This window comes from Microtus oregoni, unplaced genomic scaffold (assembly GCF_018167655.1).
Source record: "Microtus oregoni isolate MIOR12 unplaced genomic scaffold, Mior012 000038F_ref0000394, whole genome shotgun sequence".
Classification (NCBI taxonomy): Eukaryota; Metazoa; Chordata; class Mammalia; order Rodentia; family Cricetidae; genus Microtus; species Microtus oregoni.
Genome location: NW_024543097.1, coordinates 370990 through 390404, shown reverse-complemented (window position 1 = coordinate 390404; position 19415 = coordinate 370990). Strand labels below are relative to the sequence as shown.

The following is a 19415-nucleotide window of genomic DNA, read 5'->3' as shown; positions in this document are numbered from 1 at the left end:
CTCAAAAACTTAACAAATAAAATCCAGCAATATCGAAAGAGAAGTAACTGTACGCCATAGCCAAGTAAGATCCATCTCAGGAATGTAAGATGATCAGGAGGAACTGCACACTAACCCTGACTAAAACCAGCCAAAACTCATAGGCTTTACTTCTAACCCCTAATATGACTAAATTTGGACACGATTTAAGGAAGTTTTAGCAATACATGACACCAAAAGGATGAAGTTCTAATACGGCAATGACTGTTGACCTCTTGAGAGGAAGAGAGATTATCCTCCCACCACAAGAAGACTGAAAGGCAGTCATGTACAAGTTTGGAAGGTAGAGAAATAAATAAACAAATAAATAAGTTAGTATCTTTCACTTGGACTTCATAGCCTTCAAAGCAGTAAGAAAACAATTCAAGTTGCTTAAGCCATCTAGTAGTGCTATGTCTTAGTATGGCAGCCTGAACTAATGCACTTAAATAACAAACACAGAAAAGCACGTGACAAGTCCACACACTCAACAAACTAGGAAGTAACTAGGAACAGAAGCTCATCTCCTAAACCTAACAAGGTCTTTTATATAAAACCACACTGTGTACCATATTTAATATCGACACAATAAAAGTTTTCTCCCTAAGATCAAGAGAGACAAGGATGTCTCTTCACCACGTCTACTGGTTACCTACTAAACTGGAGAGAGGTTCAAGGAAAGAAAAAGGGTGTGCATGTTAGGGAACTAGTGCCCCGACTTCGTACACGGAAAAATCTTACACACTCACAAAAAAATAGAGCTAATAAGTTCTACAATGTTGAGTGAGGTAAGATAAATATTTTAAAAAGCTATTATAGTTCTATATACTATATGTATATATATATATGTGAATTTAACAAGACAAAAGCATCAAAAATATTAATGAATAAATTTAACATAATGGTATAAAACTTGTACATTGAAAAGTCCAAGACACATAGAAAGGTTTCTAAGAAGCTTTATATAATGGAAATACATACTTCCTGCTCACAAACTGGAAGACTCAATGCTAAAATGGATGCTCCACAAATTCATCTGCAGATTCAACACAATCCCTATCAGAATCTGCCTGCTTTTCTGAAGCAACCCAGTCTTAGAAAAAAAAAAAACTTTAAGAACAAAGAAAGCAGCATGGGATAAAACCGGACTTGCTGAACATAGCGGACAATGAGGACTACTGAGAACTCAAGAACAATGGCAATGGGTTTTTGATCCTACTGCACGTACTGGCTTTGTGGGAGCCTAGGCAGTTTGGATGCTCACCTTACTAGACCTGGATGGAGGTGGGCAGTCCTTGGGCTTCCCACAGGTCAGGGAACCCTGATTGCTCTTCGGGCTGATGAGGGAGGGGGACTTGATCGGGGGAGGGGGAGGGAAATGGGAGGCCATGGCGGGGAGGAGGCAGAAATCCTTAATAAATAAATAAATTTTTTAAAAAAAGAAGAAAGAAAGCCTATGATGTTTAGTGGAGATGACAAAATGAGGACGTGTTGGTATTATTTGTGCTCCAAAAAAAAAAAAAGAAAGAAAAACCTATTCAACCTCATAGCCTAAAACTTTCTATCTTAGAAAAACATATGGCTGTCCAAAAAACCTTGAAAAGTAACCAAAAGAAGATGAGATTTCAAACGTTCTCTAAAGGCCCATGTATTGAAAGGTAGTTTGGCAGCAGTAGAACCCTTCAGAGGTTTTAGGTCGCTGAGAGTGTGCCTCCAGTGACTACTATGGGATCCTGTTGTTCTGTCTATTTTTTCACATTCCAGACACGAAGTCAACAGCTTGTCTACACTCCATGCCAAGCTGTGTTGTGTCACCACACACCCACAGTAACAGAACCTATCAATAACAAACTCCAAACTGAGAACCAAAACAAACTTCTGCATATAAGTTGATTATCTCAGTATTTTGTTATGGTACAGAAAGATAACAAATATCTCTCAGTCATCACTGTCAAGTCACTAAAAGTAAGAGAATTCTGAAGACAGCAACAGAGAAGCATCAAATCACATAAATGATAATTCCCACTAGACTAATAGAAAACTTGTTAGCCAAGATGAAAAATATTCAAAGTCCTGAAGAAAAGAAAAACAAACAGTTCTATACCCAGCAAAGCTATCCTTCAGAAATGTAGAAATATAGTCTTTCCGAACTGCAGTAATTTCCCACCATCAGTCTATCCATACCTAAAATATATGTCTGTTACAGTTCTATATTAAAGGCAAAGACTACTACCATCATAAAATACGCAAATATAAGACTCAACAGTTGATCAGATACACAAGGGAAGAATCATATACAGAAAATCATCAAAGCACAAAGATGAGTAAGGAATAATATATATCAAAAATAGAAAAAAATTAAAAATACAACAAGAGTGTATCATTACTTATCAATAATAAGCTTGAATATAAACATTAAATTCTCAAAGGATGTAGATTGGCTCAATAGGGATTTTTTAAGAAAAAGAATAATATGCTTGCTGCTCTAAGAAACTTATTTCATCAAAAAAGTAACAACACTTCCTAGAGGCTAGGAACAGAAAAAAACACATACCATGTAAACAAAACCAAGTAGGCATAGCCACATTTGTATAGTATAAATAGACTTGTAGTCAAAAACTGGGGAAACAAGACATAATGACAAAAGGATCAGCTCAATAAAAGGAAATAATATATATAGTATCAAATTATTCATCTGTAGATGGCGGCCTTTAAAAAAAGATTTACAGGCCTATAGGTGTTTTGCCTGCATGTATGTATGTGCACTACATGCATGCCTGGTACACATGGAGACCAGTAAAGTGTGCCAGAGCCCCTGAAATCGTAGTTATGGTCATGTAAGCAGTGGGAACCAAATCCAGGTCCTCTACGAGAGCAATAATCACTCAACTGCTGAGTCACCTCTCCAGCCCCAGATGACATAATTTTACTGACTAAGAAAGGGGGAAAAAAAAACCTAGACTCCATTAAAATATTTTAAAAACTAAAACACAAATTCAATAAAGGTGTAGGATATAAAAACATACAAAAAACAGCTGTTCTACATATTGCTACGTTTACCAAGAAAGATACCAATAGCAATAATAATAACAATAGTACCATCTAAAGATGAATTTAACCAGACGTAGTGATCTCTACAATGGAAGTAACAAAGTATGAAGAGTGAAACTGAGGAGGATACATGACAAATAAACCAAGCACAAAAAGACAGCTCATGAACATGGATTACAATATAAAGTATTCATAATAATCTTCAGATTCAATTATAATTCATATCAGAATACCAATGACCTTCACAGAAGCAAAAAAATCCCACATAAATTTAAATTCTAACTTCATGTTGAACCTAAAATATTCTTAACAGCCATAAAAATCTTGAGCAAAATGAATAAAGGTGAGCCAGTATGATAGCAACTTCAAAACATATTACAAAACTAACATAGTAACTAACGTAAGAGGTGGGGCACCAAAGAAACTTAACAAAAAAAAAAAGGAATAATTGATACATCTAGACCTAACTGTAAGGGCAGTTGACAGGACATAGAAGGCACCAGCTAAGGTTAAGTCTCTTCAGCAAATGGTGCTGGAAAACTTCAACATCTATATATGTGGTGGCTCAAACCTTTAAGCCCAACACTCTGGAGGCAGAGGACCTCTCTGAGTGAAGGTCAGCCTGATCAACATAGTGAGTTCCAAGACAGCTAGAGCTACATATAGTATGACCCTATCTCAATAAAGATAATGATGATGATGGTAAATCAAATATTAGGAAGTAAAACTAGACTTCAATATCTTACTATATACAAAACCAATGCAAATATATCATATTATCAACTGGTGGTGTGGATGAGAACAGCCTCCATACAGTACTATGTTTGGATGCTTGGCCCCCAGTAACTGTTTGGGAAGGATTAGAAGGATTAGCCACCCCCCCACGCACCTCAAAAAAGAAAAAAAGAAAAAGAAACCAGGCAGTGGTTATGTATGTCTTTAAATCTCAATACTTGGAGGCAGAGGCAGGTGAATCTCTGTGAGTTTGAAGCCAGCCAGCCTGGTCTACATAGCAGGAAGCTAGGACTACACAGAGAGACTCTGCCTCAAAACAAACAAACAAACAAACAAACAAAAAGGATTAGGAGGGCTGGCCTTGTTGAAGGAGGGTTCTCCTTGTTGGAAGAGGTATGTCACTGGGGGTGGGCACTGAGGTTTCAGAAGCCCATGGCAGACACAGCCTCTCTGACTGCTGCCTGTGGAACAAGAGGTGAAAGCTCTCAGCTACTTCTCCAGCACTATGCCTACTGGCTACCACTCTCTAAAACTGTAAAAAAGCCCCCAATTAAATACTTTATTTTATCATCTGCCTTGGTTATGGTGTGTCTTCTCAACAATGGAACAGTAACTAAGACACACTCCTAAGTATAAGACCCAATACTATGAAACTACAGTGCTTTGACAATGTTTACCCTGTAAAGATTTGCTTCTTGTACTTGTTTAATAAAATGCTGATTGGCCAGTAGCCAGGCAGGAATGAGAGGCAGGGAGACCAAACAGGAAGTAGAGGCGGGACAAGGAGAACAGGAGAATTCTGGGGAGGGGAAAGCACAGTCTGCAGTCATGTCCCAGCTGTAGAGGAAGCAATCTGAGAATGCTTCACAGATAAAGGTACTAAGCCACATGGCTAATGTAGACCAGAATAATGGGCTAGTTTAAGATGTAAGAATTAATTAATAAGAAGCCAACCAGTTTATAAACAATGTAGTTTTCTTTGAGGTTGAACTGCTGCAGAACGGGGGCGTCGGGGGGGGGGGGGGGGGCGGACAGAAACCTCTGTCAACAAATGGTGCCAACGCGGACAATTAAATCCACTTAAAACATGAGAGAGTTTAAAAAGTAATTCTAGACACAGAAAGAACAGAGTTAAGCATGGCTTAATGCTATGGCTCCTTTGAGAGGTTTTTCTGATTCAGCGATAGCTGAATAAAGCCACACAGTTTTGAAACGTCAGCTTTCTGAGCCTTGCTGCTAGCCCAAACTCTGGCTCTTTCAGGAGGCTGAGCACTTGAATGGGGTTTGTGGGCAACAGGCTGCAGGTTACTTGGTGACAGCATGAGCCAACTGGTTACCAGAATTGAGGTGATGAGCGTGGCCCCCACCCGGCAGTCTCAGAGGCAGTGAACAGACTTCCACCATGTCAGGAAAGGATTACAGATGCACAAGGACAGATTCAGACAAAAGAAACTTCTAAACGATTTACATTTAAAAATATCTGTAGGCTTGGGAGAGAAAAGAAAAAGGATAAAGTCCTTAAAATAAAAAAGGGGGGAGTAATTGGGTGTAGTGGCACACACCTTTAATCCCAATACCTGGGAAACAGAGGCAGGCAGATCTGTTGAGTGCAAGGACAACCTGGTCTACAGAGTGAGCTCCAGGGCAGCAAAAAGATAGACAGAGAAATCTAGTCTCAAAAAACAAAAAAGTTAAAAATAAAAATAAAAGAAATAGAATTTAAAATAAAGCTACGTAAAGATGGAAAAGACACAGAGAGTCTGGATACTGTATGTTATTGTGTTGTCTTTCAATTGTTTGATGGCTGAGGAGGGAGCAAAAGCTGCTAAAAGATATTTGATCATAAATGCTGCTGGATTAATCTAACATATATATTTTTAAAATGCCTTGATTTCAAAATTTAAGCCAAAAGGTAAGCTATTTTGGAGAAGAGGTTTTGCTTTTGTTTCCACAGGAAATGAGAGGCTGTGGATTCACTCCGGGCTAAGAAAAATCAGGTTTGATCAAGAAAGACCCCCCCCCCCCCCACTGAGGAATCTCCAATAGGAGACGATGGCCCAGATTATGCAATGTTTCAGAGAACTTCTGTTGGGGTTTCCTCTTTGTTCTGCATCCAGAACAGCTTCAAGATTGCTGGCTGAGATGATCAACCCTCACAGAATTTTCCAGTCAGGACTTGACCATAACCTTAAATTTTCTTTAGGTCCCCATAAGATTATCAGTGCCCTCAATCAGCAGGAAGTAGCCTGGAAAACTTTGCCCACATTCCCCAAAAATGGATTATGAATATTTATCTTTGTTTAGAGTGTTGGTTACAAGTTGTTATGGATAATGGTCAGGAGAAAAAGCTAAACAAAGGAGATTAGATTCAAAGTTCTTGGGGTTTTTTTTTTCCTTAAAGGGGGGGGGGGGGGTGCTGTGGGACAATGATTCTACCCTGCCTGTAAAAATTTGTTTCTTGCACCTGTTTAATAGAATGCTGATTGGCCTGTAGCCAGGCAGGAAGTATAGGTGGGACAAGAAGAACAGGAGAATCCTGGGGAGAGGAAAGTTCAGTCTGCATTGGTGACCCAGCTGCAGAGGAAGCAATCTGAGAATGCCTCAAGGATAAAGGTCCCAAGTCACATGGTTAATATAGACAAGAATAATGGGCTAGTTTAAGATGTAAGAGTTAATTAATAAGAAGCCTGAGCTACTAGGCCAACCAGTTTATAATTAATTAAACCTCTGTGTCTTTCTTTGGGGCTGAATGGCTGCAGAACCAGAGGTACAGAAACCTCTGTCAACGACTACTAGAAGAAAATCTGAGAGCCATGAGCGTGCCGTGGCACACATGTAGAAGTCAGAGGACAACCTCGAGTCCTAAAAACAGGGTCTCAGGAACTGGAGAGATGGCTCAGTGGTTAAGAGCACTGGTTTTTCTTCCAGAGGATCTGGGTTCAATTCCCAGCACCCACATGGTAGCCCACAACTGTCTTTAATTCCAGTTCCATGGGACCTAACACCCAAGGCAAAACATCAATGTGCATAAAATATAAGTAGACAGACAGAGATAGATAACAGAATCTCTGCCTATTAGCTGTTCACTGCCGCACATCACTCTCTGCCTCAGTCCTTCAATTTGTGTGGCATGTCTTTTCCCCATGGAGCTACTTCACCAGCAAATGATTCTCCCTTTATACTGGGCTTTGTTGGTGGTGGTAGTTTTCTGAGACATGATTTCATGTATCTCTGCCTGGCCTCAATTCATTATGTAGCTAAAGTTAGCCTTCAATTCCTGATACTCTTACTTCTATACTTCCTGACTGCTAAGAAGTCATGAGCTACCATCGTCGGCCACTCAAAGGATTCATTCCAGAAAATATAAGTAACTCAAACACTCAATATCAAAATACAATTTGTTTTTAAAATGGGTAACTAACCTAGATAGACATATTTGAGAGACAATATACAAACAGCGATCCAATACATGACAAAGCTTGATATCACTAATCACCAAAGGCAAGACAATTTTCTCGACCCTATAAGGGTCACTAACAAAACGATTTCAAAATGGCAAGTTCTAATGAGATGTGACAAAGTGGGAGTAGTGCTGCAAGACTAATAATAAACATAGAACCAGTACAGACAACAGGAAAACTAAAAACGAAACCTCTTATAATGGAAAAATCCCACTACTGCTGCATATCTAAAGGAAATAAAGTCGATATGCCAACGCAACATCTTCACTCTTCTGTTTACTACAGAATATTCATGACAGCCAAAAAGGGAGTTCCTCCCACCCACCCCCCCATCCACAGATGGATGAGGACAAGGACAGAGCGATGAGAAGAGGGTGGTTACGGGATGGGAGGTGTAGGTGAATGGGCGGAATAACTTCTAACGCTGCAGAACAGAAATAGTAACTACGATTAACTGTGTATTTCCCAGTACAGGGAATAATAAATGTCTGAGATGACAGGCCGATTATCCTATCCGGTCATCACACATTGTCTGCAGTGCTGGACTTCACCACTGTCTGACAAATACTTACTGTGTGCCAGTTTAAAATGTGTGTTTTATAAAGACTCTGGCACTAGCATTATGATGCATACACAGACCAATAAAGAAGAACTGAGAACAAGGAAATAAACTCTTACGGTGACTTTAAGTAGCTGATTTTTCAACAGATGTGCCAACTGAACAGGAAAGACTAGTCTTTTCAACAAAAAGAATAGTGATTACTGGATATCACAAGCAAAAGAATGAAACTGGAGTCCACTTCTCATCCATACAAAAATTAATTCAAATTGAACAGAAGACCTAATTATAAGAGCAACTATGAAACTCTTAGGAAAACTCTTAGGCATATGTCTTCATGATGTTGGGTTGGGCAATCCTTCACCAAAGACAACCCAAAGTACCTGCAATCTCAGCACCTGGGCGGTGGACTGCATAGTAAGAACTGTCTTTAATTTAAAAAACAAATAAATTTAAAACTTTTTTTGCAATAGGTCCAAGGTGGCCCGGAACGTGCAACATTCCTGCTTTCACCTCCTAAATTGTGGGATTACCACACCTCGCAAAATTTAAAAGGTTTACACACCAACAAAGTAGAAAGATAAGCCACAGAATAGAACAAAATATCACAATCATATTACTTCATAAAGGTCTGCTAGCCAGAAGGAAGACTTAAAATTCATCAGTAAAAAAGACAAACCAACTAAAACATACACAGACTCTATAGGCATTTGCCCGAAGAATGCATACAAACAGCCAATAAGCACATGAAAACATGGCCAATGACACTGGTAAATGCCAATCAAAGTCACAGTGAGATACTACTGCACATCCACAAAATGGCTGTAGAAGGAGGATCTGGAACCCTCGCGTGTTGCTGGAGGGAACATAAAATAGTAGAACCACTTTGGAAAACAGTGAGGCAGTTCCTCAAAAAAAAAAAAAACTTATCACATGATCCAATAATTCCGCTCCTACATATATACCTGAGAGAACTGAAAATGTTCACACAAAAAAATTATATACAAATACCCATAGCAGCAATATTCATGGTAGCCAAAAAAAAGTAAAAACAACCTAAGTACCCATCGACTGTTGAATGAATAAATAAAATGTGGTATTACTTATGTAATGGAATATTATTTAGCCATAATGAAGTGTTAATACATGCTATGATATGAAAGAACCTTGAATATCTTATGCTAATTGAAAAGTCAGACATAAGGCACACAGCACACGCATCCATGTTGGGGAAACATCCAGGGTAGTCAAATCTTTTCAATCAGCAAGTAGATTAGTAGTTGCCAGAGGTTAGAGACCCAAGAGAGTACAGAATGGGTGTTCAGAGGGATGTGGTTTCCTTTTAAAGATGAAAATTAGACATATCGCTTTATGCATGCACTAAAGATCTCTGAACGTCACTTTAAATAGGGGGAAGTTTATGCTGAAAGAATTACATCGCAGGAAAATAATAGGAAAAAAATCCCCATACCAACTATTCTCCTCGTCAGCATCCAGAATATGAGTTCAACAATACAGCCACCCTTTTCATAGCACTACGGTGGCCACCCACCTCTCCAGCAGAAAAGTCAGTGTTCTCACCTTAACCTGAGACAGGGTTTCACTGCATGACTCGGGCTGACTTAGGCCTCTGTAGAGCAGATAAGTTTTGAACTCATGGAGATCAGTGGCCTCTACCCGTCTGTGTTGGGGTTAAAGGTGGGTGTCCCCACACCCAGCTAACCCACTAGGCTTCACAAAGTCAATGACCCTTCCTTTTCCACCTCTGACTTTGCACCTATCGCCCAACTTCCACTGGAGCTGTACTGGCCTCTTGACTTGTGGTTACCATAATCTTCTTCCCCTTCTGGGTTTTTTCCTGCCTGGAACACTTCTTCCAGCTACGTGCAGTAGTACCTAACGTCTTTCAAACGCCAACTGAAACGTCACTTTCTTTTAAACCCTCACCTGGCCATTCTGCTTAAATAGCACTCTCTCATTTATTTTGCTTTCCTCATAAAACTAATCATAATTTGACATATTATGTATTAAAATTATATGATTACTTATTTTTCTATCTTACTAAACTATACTGTAAACTCCATGAAAAAAAACTGATTTTGTTTGGGATCATATGCTCATATTCTTAAGCAATATCTGCAAACCAGCAGATTCTCAATGAATTCCATTCAGTGAGTGAATAAGCCAATCTATTCGAATGTACAGGAGAAACTCACAACTAAGGTGCTAAGTGTTCTTATCATGTCGGTGGGAACCTCTCACCTGTTCCAGGTTAGGGTACTGCACACGGCAGTAGCTGCAATACCCTTGTGTTTTCTGCATCTTAACTAGTCAGTCAGGAGGCTACTGGCCTCGAATGGTCAAACTACAAAGGAAGAAAAAAAAGCATTCAAAATAATAATAACATTAATAAACAGTAATTCCTTATTACTCTTAGGAAAATAGCTCAAAGTCATTCCTGTTTGTTTTTCGAGGCAGGATTTCACTATATACCTTAAACTGACCTAGAATTCACTGTGTAATCCAGAAACTAGCCTGGAAATCACAATTCCTCTGCCTCAACTTCCTGAGTAGGGGAATAATAAGCATGTACCATCATGTCTAACTTCCGTCAGTCCTGTGTCTACCTGTGAGGAAGACAATACAAAGCAGGCGCGAGAGCGAGTTACTGCGTCCTGGTGCGCAGCACTAGAGAGAGTAGCTTGCCGCAGCTCTCTCAAGACAAGGAAGGTTCACACCAATTTCTATAGCTCCGAGTTGCTAGAAAATGATTCCAGATGAAATAATACAGCACTAGGTTTCTAAAGATCATACTACTCTAATATACTTACTCAACCCTTCCGAAACAACGACTATTCTCCTGAGTTCTTAACAAAAACTCCAGGCTATCTGAATTTACGGCACCATGGAGAACATCTAATTCTCTATCGTACAAGTGGAGATGCCGGGTGGCAGTCAGAGGGGCTAAAAATACAAAGAGCAGCGAGCGCGGCCTCTGAATTACAAACCTTTCTAACTGTATAAACCACATACAATGGAGAAGTTTTATTACTAGTCTTTTGAGATTTCTTGATCAATAAATGGTTTACTAGCTTTTTTTTTACCCACATAAACTATAAGCCTTCCATAATACATCCAAGCTCAAAATCAAGCTGAATGCTAAAATCATTCCCCAAACTCTGAATCAGTAGGATTGAGTTAGCGTCTGGGATTCATGATGTTTAGATATTCTCCACGGTATTTAAAAGGGGGCTCGTGAGTCTTACACTGCTCCCTAACGGCGTACTCGGTGTACTCTCCGTACTTATGCTTTGCGTCTCAAGGACACCCCCTGCTGCTCTGCAAAAATAAAATAAAATGGTATTCCTCTCTCAGGAGTTCTCTCTTACTTTTCTAAATAAATCTACCTTTACTCTGCTAAAAAGAGACTGATTCCCTAGAGAATCTCGACACATAGACAATTAATTTGTTGCTAATACACACACACACACACACACACACACACAGAGTTGCAACTATATATACATAGTTGCAGCTATTTTAATAAATTCAATTCCTTGTACTTGCTGGTTTGTTACAACTGAAAACAGAATTGCAAATAAGTTTTTCACTTTAATTCTAATTATTTAAATATTCTAGTCTGTTGAAAAATATACAACAGAATCATTTAGTGTGCTGTATGTAGAGGGAGAAGTTGGAAAAGGTCCTGATGCATTCATTGCCCAGGCTACCTTTCAACTCCTAACCCTCAGCCTCTCAAGCACGGAGATTAGAGGTTTGTGCCACCAAGTCTGGCTCTGGGACGTTAGTACTTCTGAGTAAAATTATTCCACGATGTAAAAGGCTTACCTATTAAAAAAAACGGTTGAAGAATGAAATTACAGCCTCAAAACTAATAACTTGAGAGTGAGTGCAAAAGCCTTTTTAAGTTAACATTCTGCTATAATATTCACTTGCCCTATTACTCTGTACTGAAAACCTTTGCTTTTTCTGACTTCCCACATGTATAGGGAAAATAAATCAATTAAACCAGCATCTGAAATAATATATGTGAAATTTTGAAACTGGATTTTCCCATTGATTTACCTGATTTATTAATTGAAAATCAGAGAACAAGACAAAACTCATAGATATATTTTTAAGCTAAGCGAATCCCAGAACATAAAACTAAACTTTGAAAATTATAAAATAAGAAATGTTTTAGCCACTCTTTAAATATCTATTTAATACATTCACTAAATAAGAGGAAAATGAGTGCACCATCGCGTACACAAGCAGTAAACCTTGCAGACTTTGCTCCTAAGGCTAGGTCACCTGTCGTTTCTACCGCCTTTCACGTCAGTGAGTTACAACAAAACAGAACCGTGAGTGGGCAGTCCTTAATTAAATTTAACATTCCAGGACCTAAAACTTACCAAATCCAATCCTTCTGGAATAGAAAGACAACACTCTTATATTACACAATTAAAATATTCAAGCTGATTCTAAGTTGACCCAAGAACATCAGCTCATTTTATGAACTAATAAAATTTTAATTATCAAAAGGATCATTTATCCAGGGTCTAGAATTATATTGCTTTGCATGAGTCAATAGGTCTTTTCATATAGATTTTGGATTCTACTAGAACCTGGTTGGATGTTTGTGTTTTAAAGTAACGAGAGGATTACCTTGAGCAGAAAAGGACAAGTATGTCTTCAGCTGGATCGATCTGGATGGGCGTCTGTAAATGCAAACAAAACCACTCTTTAGATAGGAAGTCTTACATCTATAGTGCATCGAACAAGTATACCGACATTTAAAAATAATGCAATTATATCCAGTAACAGAAGAAAATATTGAATTTTGAACACAGAGCACTTTGCACACGTTGTACACACTTCTGCAAACAGTGGAACAGCAACCATGAGCCCAACAAGCACTTCCCTCCTCCCGTGCACTCTCGGCGCTGTAAAAGGTGCGGCCACACGCGTGCCTTCAGCTAGTCAAGGGGAGCAAAACCTGCCCGAAACCAAAAGAAGTTTCTGGTAAATTTCTGAAAGGAAAACACACTTGTGAAACTAAGTTTGGGCCCAGCACCCAATTCTCGGCTGCCATGCTAGTTTTAAGTTGTATGTATATAGTCACTCCTTGTCCTCTCTTGGTGCCAGTCAACAATTAAGCAGAATGGCCGGGGGTTTTAATTCCTTTTAATTATGGGTCAGGTGTTAACTGTACCCAGGACCACTTGTAAAGGAAAATTCCAAAAGCACCGATAAGACCATTTCTTACTCGAAGTATATGTTGCCAGATGCCTGCCTGAAGCAGAACTCTATCTTAGGAGTTTGAGGGGATAAACACAAGCTCTCCCGCCACAGAGGAGTGTAAAATGGAACTGGAAAATCAGTGTAAAAGTGTGAAGTGGTATCTGAGAACCACCACAGTAAAAAAAAATAGTAAGCGTGAGGCAGAGCAAAGCTTGTGCCAGAGCACTTGCCCAGGGCACCGGCCCGCGAGGCTTGGCCTGGCTCCACTACTGCCGACAATAAAAATGTGATAATGGCCTCAATTACAGGATCAAGTTAGAGATCTGGTGCCTGAGGATATAAAGGGAGATACTGGTTTTTAACCAAATTTTGGGAATCAGTAGAATTTACTTACAATAAAGTTAGGGGAAATTGTCCAAGAAGCAAACAAACATAGGTATAAAAAGAAAAAGGTGTCAAGTATATTTGAAGATAGTAAATTACTAAATTCTGCTGAACCAAAGGTTTGATTTGAGAATTTAAGGGGCAGCGAAACAGAAAAAGTGGGGTGCGTTTTGACACGGCAGTATTCAAAAGCCAACCAAAAAAGGGTAGCAATTTTTTTACAAGAGGTATATTAATGGTTTAAAGAAATTTTATAAAAGGAAAATACGTTATTTTTCACTCAAGACATTTCTGTTGCACAATGGTAAAAACAAGTAAATAAAGAATATAAATCATTCATTATGTTTTACAGAAAGGGATTGATACTGGACATTCCATTCTATCACCCTCTACTTTCGTTCAAAAACATACAATAAACACCTTTCCACACCATTACATATAATTCCAAATTGGAATGTTTAACGGCTATTTAGTCCTTCATTTTATTTGTGCAAGGCAAAAATCTCTCTCATCAACAAGATAAGAACTGGTAGTTGATGAGCCAATAATTTTTAAAACACATATATACATAATCTTAGTATTTTAACTTAAAATGTATAATATATCCGTTTATACATATTTAAAATTGGGTTGGGGTTTTGTGCTTCACTGTTTAGAGAGTTTTTGCCTTTTCTTCTGCGTGAGGGCAAATTAACCTGTATTTCAAGCCGTGTTTCCTTCAAAGACCGAGGGTTCGCTCCCTGCGAATTCCCTTTCACCCCTGTGAAACAGAACAAGAGCCTAAACGCATCTTCAGACCCAGGAGCAAAATTATGATTGTTTTCCATCTTTTCCAACCTCTTCCAGATGTCATACCCAGTTACAGCTTTTCAAAAAAAGCTTTTTTTTTAGTCCAAAGCAGTCTATTTATTTTTCATAAAATTTCTAATGCCATTTTTAATGACAGCATTCACACTCTACATTCATTGGATTTTGTAACAGATAAATTGCATAAACCAGTCTAGGGAAGTGAATGGAGATATCTGAATTGCCTGGGACGCTACTGCTGCTGCTGATTCTTTCTTTCTTTCCTTCTTTCTCTGTAAAAAAATCTCTTGCATATCTGAGAAGTGTACTGAGCGAAGAGATAAACCAATAATATTGTTGACTTGGTTTAGAACTATATTGCCTTTCAACTCACTGTCACTGTAATGAGAACTAGAGAAATTCAGAATCCTCGTAGGAAATACTTCTCAGCTGCCTGACAAAAGACATCAACTTTAAAATAAATAAATAAATCAATGAATAAAAACAATAGAAAGCTATCTTTTAGAATACAACAGTCTGAGCTAGTTTGGGAGACTGACACGGAAGGACCATGAATTCAAGGGCCACCTGGGCTACATACGGAGACCCCTGTGTCAAAAATAAGAAATAAATTAAAAAATTAAACTCCAAACAAACCCCATAATCTAAATTAGCTGTCTAGCAGTAGGAAATATGAGAAGCAATCATAACCATGGCCAAGCCATATATAAAAAGACCGTATTTTTAACTCAGTGTCAGTTCCTTCATATTACACTAGCAACCAATTTTCACCTTTGCTTTTTTTTTCCTTTTGGATTATCCATGCTATGCTGGCTTCCCGATGGCGACAAACATCTTGGACACTTCCATTGGGTCCTGATAAAATAATAATAGCTAACCGTGAGCACTTAATCTATATGCATTTTCCTATCAAAAGATAGGAGGCAAACTGACAATATTGTCCCCTCCCAGGTCTCACACTAAAAACCAGGGTGACTGGTGATCTGAACAAATGGGGCTTTAGCTCCTTGATAGCTATAAAACGTTTTTTGATTTTTTTGAAATAATTTATAAGTAATTGTTTTAATATTAGATAAAAACAAATAATAAACAATCAAATGTGGTGTACAATGTCACTACTCCAAAAATGAAAAGGATAAAAATAACATTTAGGTTAATTCCATCGTTTGTCCCATTCTAAACGTATAAAGTGCTTTGGTGACTTTAAGTTTAATTAGCATGAGACCAAAGGAAACAATAAAATTTCTTTTATTGCGACCCAATGTTTGAGAGTAAAGGCGTGCGCCCCCCCTCACACACACACACACAAACACACACACACACACACACACACACACACGCAGTTTTTTTTTTAAGGTGTCACAAAACAATACCCTAGTACAGTACATTCTGGTATTTTCTATGTTACCTTAATTCATTTTTTTAAAGATGTTGGTCAACCTGTAGAAAACTGCAGTATGAAAAACAGTGCCCCAAATTATTAGGCAGAGTAAACAATATTTTATAAAAACTGGTTGCTACCCTGATTTCAGCTTTCTTCCAGCCAATAGGCTGGCTAGTGCAGTAATACGTAATCAAATTTTCAACGAGTTTTTGCTCTCCTTTTACGCTTTGGTTTTAGAGCATACGGAAAAAGTCCTCGATGTATAAGTGAAAACAGTAAATGAACATCCTGTTTCTGTAAAGCATGCATATAAATCGAGTACATAAACTTATACATCCTCAAAAAGGGGCCGATAACCTGACATTGCTAATGGACACTCTCCAGTGGATGCAATTTGCTATGGGCTTTCTTCATGCCCCTTGCCGCCCCTCGGAGCATTACAACTGCTGTAAAAACAAATACACATAAAAAAATACTATTACTTGGGGACAGAAACCGGTTTCAGTGCCTTGCGACCCCGCATCTTTTGCTTTCCTTTCACGAGCTAGCCAGAACTGTCGTCAGAAAACCGGAGGGCCTTGGGAGCAAGTAAGGGCGATGGCGTCTTCGATTAGCTCTACACAACTGTTGCACGAGGGCAGGAAAGCGATCGTTACCGCGCACACACTCACTCGCACGCCCCAGCATCGACGGTCCCCTGCAAAACTCCGCGGCGCGGCCGGCCGGGAAGGCCCCGGGACCGAGCGCGCGGGCACCGCGGGGAAGGGGGTGTGTGGACAGGTGGCGCCGCCGCCTCCCGGCCCGGCCCGCCCGCCGCCAGCCCGGGCCTCGCCCGCGCCCCTGCAGCCCCGGGACCCACCGCCTCCCTCCGCGGCGCCCCGCAGCCGCCCCGAAGCTGCGCGCCCAAGGGCGGCAGAGTCCGTCGCGCCGAGCGCGGGAGCCCAGGAGAGCCGTCCACGCTGCTCCCGGGCGAGAAGCGGCGTTCCGGGGCCACTCACCTCCGTGGAGGCCGCCCGCACTCCTTCCGGGCCGCAGCGGCTCGCCGCCGGCCTGGACGCGCCGCCCGCCGCTCCGCTCGGAGTCCGCCGGAGCCGCGGGGGTCTCGGGGCCGCCGGGTCCCCGGCCACACCCGCCGGAGGCCGAGGAGAGGAGCTCAGCGGAGCGCGTGTCGCTCGACGCGAGCTCCGAGTGGCGACTGGGACGAGGCTCCGAAGACTGGCCAAGTCACCGCAGCCCCGCTGCAGCTCTGACGTCAATCAAGGTGCGAAGCCTGGGCCCCTTCTGACGCACGGCCACGGCGCCACCCCCGGCCCCCGCGCCAGCCCCCGCCGCTGCGCTGCCGCTGCCGCCGCCGCCGCCGCCGCCGCGAGCCCCTTCCTCCCGCTCTTAAAGCGCACACTTCCTGTGGGCTCCGCCCCACGCGGCCCCCACCGGAATCGGGACTTGAGGCAGGGACCCAGAGCTAAGCTTCAGCTTGCAGTGAAATGAGATCCAAATGACCAGTTGAAAAATGTCTCGCAAAGCAACATGTGAATGCGGGCGAGGAGAACAGCATTCAAAGGGTTAATTGAGCGAGCGAGCGAGAGAGCGAGAGAGCGCTTGGTTGCCCAGAGTCTGCAGCGAGCGAGGTGTCTCAACCAAAAGCTGCTTTTTCAAAGATCCGTTTACTTAGGGCTAGACACTGTTTTAAGGTTGCTGCTATCTCGTCCTGCGTTTCGCTGCTGAAGAGTAACCATAAAATGAATCCTATGAGCCCCCTTTAACAAAGGCAAGGACCTAAGCTCCTTTAAAGAGGCAAGGTATTCAAAGCCTTATATTAAGCAAGAAAGGATTACAGATATTAACAAATACTTATTTATCCCCAATTACACTCATTACCCTGTCTCCTACAAACGCTGTGGTGAGCAAAGCCAATTAAGTGTCATGAGGGACACAAAACCAAATCAGACACACTACTGAATATGTTAATAATCTGTGATAAAGAAGATAATCGTTACCTTTTTTTTTTTTCTTTGCTCTTGCAGACAGGGTGTCTGTCCACTAAGTAGCTCGGGCCAGCCTCAAACTTTCAATTCTCTTGCGTTGGCCTCCTGCGTGTTGGGAGTGAAAGCACCGCTCAAGGCTAAGGAGCCACGCTTTGTGTAAAAATATTCTTGGTGGCTTTAGAAGGAGCTGTTGGTTTTGCCTTTCTGGAGACTCATCTCAGCCACTCAACACACAACAAACGCCAGGCAAAACTCTCCCAGTCCCTAGACTATTTGTTTGTAAAACACCAAACATACAAATTTCTTTAAGAGAAACTGTTTTACAGAAATCAGCCTTGGAATTATTGAAGAAACCAGATCACACATAACTGTATTTCAGCTAAGGCACGCTTTTTAAAAAAAAATCTTCCCACTTCAACATCACTGAAATCAGAATGCATCTTGAAACTCGGGGCCTCTTGATTTTGTTGGCCAGGTGGCAGTATTGCTTCCGCATACAAAAGATGTATGCAGCTGTTCAAATTGTCCTCGTTTTAAATAAGTAAAATGCATTGTTTAAGGAAACCCACAAGGAAGGGAATTATCAGACATCAGGCATCCTTTTAACTTGAAAACAGCGTGCAAGCTTGTGAGAGCGCACACAAAGTGTGGCGCGTCCATGTGTACACACACGCACGCGCACACACACACACACAAATAATAAACTTGAAGACATTTTTCTAAGGAAAGGGATGGTTTTTCTTGAGAAGAGGATTTCTCTAAAAGCAAAAAGTTTTCCCCAGTCCTTTGAAATGAAGGTGATGAGATGGGCTAAAACCTATTACCTTGATGGCAGTCCCTAATCACTCACCAAGAATGTTACTTCTCAGTGCCTCTGTGGGACCTGTAGCCGGAACAACAAGCGTAGCTGGGCAATGTGTCACTCACAGCCCAGGTGATACAGCTAGGCCATGACTTAAAACACAACACAAATAGGCATGCGGCTACAAATCTAATCCTGTACCAAAGGGGGAAAAACCTTGAATATCTGACATTTTTATTACCGACAGCCAGGCTGATCACTTAGAATCCCTTTTAAACTTTACTAGAAAACAGAGATAGTGTGGCTTGGATGTTACCTGAAATCATTGCCATTGGCGCAGACCAACAAAGTGCTGGCACCAAAATTAGAGGTAGGGATAGGGTGGGCTGCTTGAATGACTAAGATCTTGTGCACTACCCGAAGTTTAAAACTTTTACAGTTGGTTGTTACTATTTTATATGGAGTGTCAGTGCACATGTGTAGGTGTGCGAGACGGAGCTCCTGCGTCAAGGAGCCCGAGTAGAGGTCAGAGAACAGGAAGAATCACATCTCTTCCTCCATCACAGGTTCCAGGGCTTGAACTCACTTTGTCAGTTTTATGCGGCAAGCTGAGTCATCTCGCCCAATCACTGGCATTTTTGTGCCACAGAAGGCTGTACCGGATGGGAAAAATCACAGCAATCAACAACTGACTCAAAACATGATTCACAAAAATTAAGGTCTGAATGGAAGAAAGGTTGTTTTTTTTTTTTGTGGAGACATCTTAACCAATTTTACTTCTATCTCTCCTTATATGCATTGATGCACATATGATGTATGGTGTATATAATCTGTAGAAAGTCTGGAAGGGTATGTTTACATGTTTACGTGTTGACGGCTGATGCACAGAATTGTTCCTCCACCAATATTCACGGTAAGAAAGGTGTCATTCTGCATCAGATTTGCAAGCCAATCAGATCAAATTTCTGTCTGCCGGTAACAAGGG

The 19415-nt window shown here is 40.8% G+C and overlaps 1 protein-coding gene across 1 annotated transcript in view; it reads right to left on the bottom strand.

The window, feature by feature from the left end:
* The window catches only part of Zdbf2 (zinc finger DBF-type containing 2), a 32288-nt gene extending 22142 nt beyond the window's left edge, over positions 1 to 10146 (bottom strand). The window contains exon 1 of the mRNA XM_041631743.1: positions 10087 to 10146. Within this exon, the coding sequence (XP_041487677.1) occupies positions 10087 to 10146 (60 nt within the window). The remainder of the gene's footprint in view (positions 1 to 10086) is intronic.
* Between the last annotated feature and the right edge of the window lie 9269 nt (positions 10147 to 19415).